Source organism: Cynocephalus volans, chromosome 5, assembly GCF_027409185.1.
Source record: "Cynocephalus volans isolate mCynVol1 chromosome 5, mCynVol1.pri, whole genome shotgun sequence".
In the NCBI taxonomy this organism is placed as follows: domain Eukaryota; kingdom Metazoa; phylum Chordata; class Mammalia; order Dermoptera; family Cynocephalidae; genus Cynocephalus; species Cynocephalus volans.
In genome coordinates this window covers 37,740,861-37,749,890 of record NC_084464.1, presented here as the reverse complement: position 1 = coordinate 37,749,890, position 9,030 = coordinate 37,740,861, and the positions used below count along the sequence as shown (strand labels likewise).

The 9,030-nt window shown below is 38.4% G+C and overlaps 1 protein-coding gene across 1 annotated transcript in view; it reads right to left on the bottom strand.

The window, feature by feature from the left end:
* Nucleotides 1-6,012: 6,012 nt before the first annotated feature.
* Nucleotides 6,013-9,030, bottom strand: part of TRIM38 (tripartite motif containing 38) — a 39,377-nt gene continuing 36,359 nt past the window's right edge. Inside the window, exon 8 of the mRNA XM_063098230.1 lies at nucleotides 6,013-6,536. Coding sequence (XP_062954300.1) covers nucleotides 6,013-6,536 — 524 coding nt within the window. The remainder of the gene's footprint in view (nucleotides 6,537-9,030) is intronic.

The window sequence follows — 9,030 nt, the reverse complement described above, 5'->3', positions numbered from 1 at the left end:
AAAGCACCCTTTTGAGCAAATAATTATCTAAGCTGAGGGGCTAACCAGAGGATTGGAGAACTAGTTAAAGGAAGGATGGGAGGAACATAATTGCAAGGGGAGGAAGCAGCGTGTGCAAAGGTCCTTGAAAGGAGAGAGATGGGCAGACTCGCAACTCAAGAGAAGTTTCATGAGGCAGCAGGGAAGCAGCTGACTGGAGAGAGGGGTGGAATGAGGTTGGGTGGGTGGGCCTGCATCCGGACCACCTAGGGCCTTGTAAGTCCTGTTAGTAATGGATAACTCATGAGAGTAGGGTCCTATTTCCCTAGAGTGGCTTCTGTCATCTGCAATTTAAGCCTGCCCAGTTCATTCAAGAACTGGGGAAATAAAATCAGGATGGTTTCTTATTGGGTCAACTCTGAGGAAGAATCTGGTCCAAACTCCATTTATCAACTGAGGCCCCCTCTAAAGAATCCCAATTGTGACATCCTGGATTTCCAAGTACTGACAGGGACTTAGGGCACAGGTTCAATAATCCCCAAAGGTCTAAGTATTTCCTGTCTTCCAGTCCACATTTGTCCTTAAAAATGACTTCATACTCCTTAAAGGAAGGCTAAGAGGAAGATTTTAAGTAGATACTCATGATGTCATCTCAGGACCTCCTGCAAGTATACCAGGTTCCCGTTTACTTATAGGGATCTGTGTCTATAAACTGACTCAGATCTGGAATTTAGAATGACTCAAAAAGACAAGCTTTTGTTTACCAGCTCTAGATTATTTTTGTTGTTGTTGTTGTTGTTAAGCAATTAAATAGGACCAAGTAGGCTGTTCCATCAGATCTTAGTTCCAGGGGCCGCTTATTCAGTTAATTAGTGCCAAGAATCCCTGGAGCCAGGCCTTTCTGACTACTACACTAGACCTGCTGCCTCCTGGGAAGCACATCTGGCTTGAGGGCTGTTGCTTGGGTCCCCCATCTTCTCCAGTGACATCATGGGACCCATTTCAAACCTTTATCCACAGACCATAGAGAATAACCACTAAGCCACTGGAACACTTACATTTTGTTTTGTTTGCTTTTTTGAGACCAGAATCAACCAACCACCCAGGCCAACTCCTGTACTGTTGGAGCTGGTACATTAAATCCAGGATCTCAGGTAAAGGCAGCCATACCCATAAAAATGGCTCAGCCTAAAGAGTTTCTCATTCCCTTTTCCAGAACTATTAGAATCCATTCACCCTAATATTCTGCAGGGTTTTTGCTCATATAAACTGGCAAAACCTTGCAAATTTTTTGGTGTATAAGTTTTCTCCCAGACTTGACTTTATAATCAGATCCCTGGACCATGCTGGAGTCTGACTTTAGTTATAAGGCTGTCAGAAAAAAGGGGTGGCAGGGTGATTAATTTTAGACGTAATCCTTAGATTACACTATCTTAGGATAGGATCATGACAGAACTAGGCTAGAAACAGAGATCAATTAAAATTTTTTATCTTCAGTTTTTATTGCATGTTGAATCTTTTCTTATATTGCCTAATTTTAAAATTTCAATATATAGCCAAGTTCTTGATTTTTGTATATTTTATAATTAGTCAGCTTTTGACTTCTATTATTAGTATGATTATTGTTATTAATTTTAGCAGATTATCTTGGATTTTGCAACTTTACGATCTTATCCTGAGTGTACCATATCATAGCTGTGTGATTTTAGTCAAGTTTGTCCTTCTGTGTTCCTCTTCTGCAGAGAAAGAAAACAGTAACCTGCCTGATAGCTTGGTGGGATTACATGTAAAATACCTAGAACGTTTGTTATATATTTTAAAAACTGAGTGAATATTAACTTTCTCTTTCTGCTCCTTCCTCCTCCTCCTCCACCTTTGCACCCATTGGCTAGTACTTCAAGAACAAGGGAAAATAATTGTGGCAATCGTGGGTAACATTGGCAAGCTACTAGTAGATTTCCCTAGTAAGCATAATACATATATACATATGCTATGATAAAGATATAGCCATCTCTTTTATAGCTATTTTATTAACTTTTCTTTTTTTAATGAGGATGCCATTCATTGAAATTATTGTTTTGTTTTGGTGGCTGGTCAGTATGGGGATCCAAACCCTTGACATTGGTGGTATAACACTGGCTCTAACCAACTGAGCCAACCGGCCAGCCCAAACTATTGTATGTTTTTTCTCCTTATTTAATATTGAATTATCCTTACATTCCTTGTCAATATCATTCTTTTAATGTACTGATAAATCTTATTATGTGTAACAAAGATACGTTTGCTTCAGTAGTTATAGCTATGGACCAAATGTTTGTGTCTCCCAGAATTCATATGTTGAAACCTTAACCCCGCAATGTGATGGTGTTTGGAGGTGGGGTCTTTGGCAGGTAATTATGTTTAGATGAGGTCCTGGAGATGGAGTCCTCGTGATAGGATTAGTGCCCTTATGAGAAGAGTACAGAGAGCTAGCTCTCTCTTTGCCATGTGAGGACACAGCAAGACAGCCATCTGCAAACTGGGAAAGGGCCCTCACCAGGAACCAAATCAGCTGGTAACTTAATCTTGGACTTCCCAGACTCCAGTACTGTGCAAAATAAATTTCTGTTGTTATAGTCACTCAGTCCATGGTATTTTGTTATAGCAGCCAAAGCTAAGACAGTTATCAATTAGATTAGGTTTAATTTCTTTTGGGGTGAGTGGTTATCTTTGTCAAGTTTTTATGTCAGTGAGTTTGTAGGCTTATCTTTTTTATCTGTTAACTAGTTAAATAGGTTAAATAGTATGTGAATGTGGAGGAGACTGTTAGTTGTCAACCCAGTGTTTATTTTCCCTTTCTTCCTTAATACAGAACCCTTTATTTTTAGCTGGCCACCCTGAACAAAGATGACATTTCTCAGACTCCTTAGTTGTGGCCATGGACTAAGTTTCTGGCTGATGCAATGGAAGCAGAAGGTTGTATAGGGGCAGAAAGAGGGTGAGCCCTTTCCTTCTCATAGTAAAAGGTCACGGCCAACACCCCTTAACAAAAAAACAGGTTAACAAGAGAAAAGCATAACAAACTGATTACATGCATATATATGTGTGCATGGGAGTCATACAAAACATGGACTCAAAGAGGGACCAGATGGTTGAGGCTTAACAGCCCTCATCATAGGAGAGAAGGAAACAGGAGGGGAACACAGAACAAGGTTAGAGGATCTTGATTCTGAGGCAGCTTCAAAGTCCTCTTAGCATGTCAATGTGCCAGTCTTAGCGGTATTGTTTTCTGAACCCCAACAGTTGTTTGGTAGGTTTTAGGAAGCTACAGCAAAAGATAATTGTTGCATACATGCCCTTTGTCCTACTTCTGTATCCCTTTCTCCATCCTACAGCTTGAGATGCAGGTATGATGGCTGAAGCTTTACAAACTCTCTTGAATCCTAGGAATGGTAGAGGGATTGCTGGAAGAAACCTGGTGATTTTGTAGAGTTGCCATATAAGCCCCGGACTTTTTGGGCTTCCTGAACCTCCACATCTAGATGCTTTATTTACATGGGAGAGAAATAAACTTGTTGAATCTACTATCATTTGGGTTTTCTATAAAACTTAATCTAATCTTCAAGGATACAATGAATTGCTATTCCTTAAAAAAAAAAAAAAAATCAGCCATAAAACCATCTGGTTATTTTTCTTTTCTTTTTCCCCCCCTTATTTAATTGGAACCCTGTAAACTCTGTAACTTTCTGAATTCATTTGTATGTTTAGATTTTCTGTTCCATCTAGGGTTAGTTAGGTCATTTTAAAGTCTTTTAATGAAGGTTTTCAAATTTATTTGCATGTAATTCTTCAAATTACTCTCATTTTTTCCAGTGTATGCTCTTTCATGTTTCTATTTTTTTCTGTTTCTTTTAAAATCTTTATTAGAGTAGCCAATGGTTTATTTAATTTAGTAGTACTTTTCCCCCTAAGGACCAGCAGGACTTAACTTTTCTATAACTTGCCTGCACCCCGGTTTCTAATTTTATCTTTATTACATCCTTCCTTATAGTTTCCAAAGGTTTCCATTCATTTTTTAAAACTTTTTTAGTTGAACATTTTTTTTTTAATCATTCTTTTTTGTTCAGTAATCTAAGTGTTTAGGGATATAGAATTTCCTCTGAGCAGAGTGTTCTAGGCTCTGCCAATGTTAAGGAGGCCTCCCTTTTCTGGGCAAGACCACACTTGGATAAGACAGGACTGCAGGACACCAACAGGTAGAGAAGAGCTTTGTATTATCCAGATTGCATCTTCATTGGTCCTGCACAAAGGTAGGGTTTCTCCATTATCCAGTGGGTGCTAGGCCCCAGAACTGGGTTAGTGCTCTAGAATTATGGGGGCAGAGAACAAACAAGACTGGGGTTCCTTGTATATGAAAACAAAAAAATCTTCTCCCTCTACCATTTTAGGTTTTCTATCTGGGACCCTGTAAACTAGAATAACAAAAGACAGATTAACGAGAAAAATATAAGTTTATTAACGTGCATCATTCATACACATGGGAGTACTCAGAGATGAATTACTCAAAGGAATGGTTAGAACTTGAGTTAACGTAGCATTTTAACAAAAGAACAATAAATTTTTAGAGAATTTACAATGCCAAGGACAAAGACTTTGAGTTTCTAGGGTGGCAAATTGCGGAAAGGCAAATATATAGGGAAAGTAATGATAGATAAGGGCTAGTTTTTACAAGGTTTGTTTGATTAACTTCTGTCCTTCCTGGTGGGAGGTAGAGGGGACTCCTTTACAAATATGTCTTCTTGTTAGGCAACAACAGTGGGGAAAAGCAGAGAGCTGCCTTGCATATGTTTTTTCTCATTTGTCTTCAGCTCAAAATAATCCTTATGCCAAAGTGGCATATTTGGGGTAGCATATACTACTTGCTAGTTGACAACCTAGTATCTGTCAGCATGACTAGAACTTCTCTTGCTGGGGAGCATGGACAATGGTCTGACCTCTTCTATGTCTTCCTTTGGGTAGAGATGGAGGCCCAACCATACCTGTGACATCCAGAAACAACTCTTGCTTCATTTCCCCTACTCTTAAAGAGATGATGTCAGAGCACCTCAAACATCAATTTTTATATCAATAATAAATTATAATATTTGGCAATTTTTTGACTTTTTTTGTTATCATTAATGTTGTTTGTGTTTGGCTGACTTCACTATGGTCCTGTCATTAGCCCACTCGGGTATGATTAATTTAGGTTTGACTGGAATTTACTTTTCAGAATAAACCCATGTACAAAGTTAAGGCCTATCTGATCATATCTGACTCAAAATGAAGATTGCCAACAATCATTCCAGCAATAAATATTTACTGAGATTTTAAAATCTTTCAAGATAATTGGCTTTAATACAGTTATCAGCTCTAATACAGTTATGGAAAATATCAACTTTTTTAGAACTGAGTCCCTCATCAAAATTTGTTTCTACTCATAATCCCCTTTCCATTTGAAGCATCTCATTTTAAGCCAGTCTCTTCTCTCACACTTCACTTGGTTATTTCCCAAGCAGAGTTCACTAGGCCTGGCAGCTCCCAGGACTGCAGCTTAGATTATTAATAAACCTATAAGTGGCTGAAATAGTCACTGCTTTTTTGATTTTCTTGCTCTTTTATGCAATTGCAGCTTTCCCTCAGCTCCCACACAGGAGTTCAAATGGCATCAAACAAACTGGAAGAACACAGACCTCCTGACCTCTGGGTCATCCTACTTATCGCTCAACAACCCTTGGAAATCAAAGCCCTGAATCCACTGAAGAGGGGTAGAGGGGACAATGTACAATCATCTCTGTTATCTTGCTTTCCCCCAGTTCAGGCAGACCACCTATGGTATTTTCAGTCTTTAGATCCATTCACTTAATGCAGATTCATTAAGTATCCACTAAAAGCCCAGCATGTTCTAGGTACTAAAGAAATAGCAATGAAGGTAACATACCAAATTTCTGTTCTTATAGGATTTACGTTATATTCTCTGTGCTGGTTAAACCAAGAAGGAGACTTTGTTCCTTTTTCTTACTCATCCGGGGAAGGTAGGAACAAGGGAGAAAACTGATAAACCTGGAAATAGGGCCGGAGAGTATCAGAGAAAGAGGTCTTCGGGAAGGTGAAAATGTGGGAGCCAGCAGTCGTGTTGTAAAAGGATACAATTCCAGCCTCATAGTCCAGAAAAACTCCCACAACCAGGGGCTGCTCACTGAGCTGAAGGGAAGTTGGGGGAGAGGTAAGTGCTACATAGCCTTCCCTACTGCTCAGCCTGATGGTCCAGAACCCAGACTGAGGCTTCTGCTTCTTGCCAACACCCCTCTGCACATTTTCCCTACAAACTCCTACACCCCAACTAGTTCCTTCTCCAACATCCACTTCAAAGTACTGTCTTCCTGAGGTGAAGCCCTCACAGCCCAGGACACAGGCGAAGGCCGTAAATCTCCTAGAAGAAGCATCGAGATTCTGCTGGGGGCATCCAAGAGTCACCTGTCTCCGATCTTCAGACAGAATTAATTCATGATGAGCAGTATCTGGATCCAGAGTCACACTGACTGCAAAAATAACAACAACAAAAAGGATGTAATTTTTGGTGCTGAGAACACAATTTTAAATAAAACCAGCCTGTGTTCAAAATCCATGCATTGTTTCATACTAGCTGTGTGAGCTTAGGCAAGCCATTTAACTCTCTGAGCCTCAGTTTTGTTAACTATAAAGTGGAAATCATATCTCTCACAAAGAACGGTGGGAAGAATTTAATGAGCTAATGTTTGCTTAGTGCTTGGTAAAAATTCCTGGTACGTGGTAAGTGCCTAATAAGTGGTAGTAACAATATCATTAACATCATCATCATTACCACCATCTTATTCATTAAGAGAAGCCAAAGACCAGAACTAACCAGAGTTAATATGATTACTATCCTGTCCAAAGCCCTTCTTCTCCTATGTAGGATTTCCAGGAATCATGAAATAGTGGAGCAGAAAGGAGCCCTTCTCCATCTCCACTTAATAACCACATAAACTGAGAATCAGAGAAGGAAAATGACTCAGCTAATGTCACAGCTTATTATTGGAAGACCCAGGATTTTACCCAGGTCTCAGGACATATGCCTAGTCCCATGACTTAAGTGTAAGCTCTTCTTTCTCCCTTCGGATTATGTTCCATAGGGATTAGTATAAGGTAATGCACTGATGACTAATATACGTGAAAAATAACTGACTAGAATCAAGTAAGACAGAAAAAAATAAGATAAAGTGAGTTATTGGCCAGCACGCAATTTTAAAAATGAAAAATGGTATTAACAAGATGTTCTAATAAGAGAATTAAGAAACCACTGTGCTACTGGGTTAAACACTGATCAGTTGCACTGTGGCAATACAGAAAATCAAGTACTATTCAGAAACACTTCCTGTGCTGGATGTTTTGCCTTTGCCACTCCAGATTATACCTCCTCACTTTCTGTCCTGCTCTGTGCCCAGGAAGATTGACCCCTGTGAACACATCAAGCAGGCTCCCTTCCCTCTGGCTTCTGTTTGGGTTGGCCAGTGGGAAGCACTAGAGGAGACCATAGGGCACAAAGAAGCAGAGTTAGTATTTAGAACCCCAGTACTGGCTATGATTCGGAGAGTCTGCATTCCTCTGCCTCTGGTCACACTCTCCAATAGATACAACTCCCTCCACCTGCCACTTGAAGCCTAGAGGAGTTGATGGCTCCCTACCTGTTCCTAGCCGGGGTGCTTCACTGTTCTGTGTTGATTTCCTACTCCTCGCCTTTGTAAACACCCCTTTCTCAAACTCTCTCCAGTCAGCCCTTATCAGGAGCCCGACTCACAGAAGTTTGGGGTTACCCGAATGATACCGGAAAACCCAAGTTGAGAAATTAAAATGTTTACAGGTTGGTCATAACCACTTAAAAGAGAAAACATCAATTGGATTTTTTAAATTCCACCTATATATTGTTTATAAGTGACACATAACAAAAAGATATAGAAAGGTTGAAAGTTAAAGGATAATATAGTCATATAGCTGTTATAGTTATATAACTATATCAAAAGATATTAAGTCAAATAATTATTAAGGATGAAAAGAGTCACCTAATAAAGATAAAATGTACAATTCACTAGGAAGATATCATAATTCTAAACATGCATGCACTAATAATATAGTATGAAAACATACAAAGAAAAAAATTACAGAATTATAAGTAGAAATTGACAACTATGCAATCATCATGGAATATCTTAACATTTTTCTCCCCATAATTGATAGATCAGGCAGACAAAAAAAAAAAAAAATTAAGATGCGGAAGATCTTAATAGTCATATAGAAAGTCCAGCAACTAATAAACAGAGAATATGCACTTTTCTCAGGTATAGATGGAACATGTACTAAATGAGTATATACTAGTCAGAAAACAAGTACGAACAAATTTCAACGAATCTTTATTATACAGACCATGTTCTTTAACTTCAATACAATTAGATTAGAAGCCAATAATAACAAGATCACTAAAAATATTCTAAATAATAAGAAATGTAAACCACTTCTAAATTATAATATGAAGATATATAGAATTGGACAATAATAAAATCCTGCATATAAAAAATATACAGTGAAGCTAAAGGAGAATTTTGAGGAAAATTTATAGCCTTTAAATGTGTATCTTAGAAAAAAAGTCTGAAAATTAATGAGCTAAGCATCCAACTTAAATTAGAAAAAGAACAGAGAAACTCAAAGGGAATTTTTATTTTTATTTATTTATTTATTTATTTTTAAAGATGACCGATAAGGGGATCTTAACCCTTTGACTTGGTGTTGTCAGCACCACACTCTCCCAAGTGAGCCATGGGCCGGCCCATCAAAGGGAATTTTTTAAAAAGGAAAAATAGAGACTAAACAGTAGATCAATGAAATTAAAGAAAACAACAATGCAATAGGAAAAAGCTAAAAGTAGCTTCTTTGAAAAGACTAATAAAATACACATACCTCTGACAAGATTTATCAAAAAAAAAAAAAGAAAGGTCAAAATGAGAATGAGAGCCGGCCCTG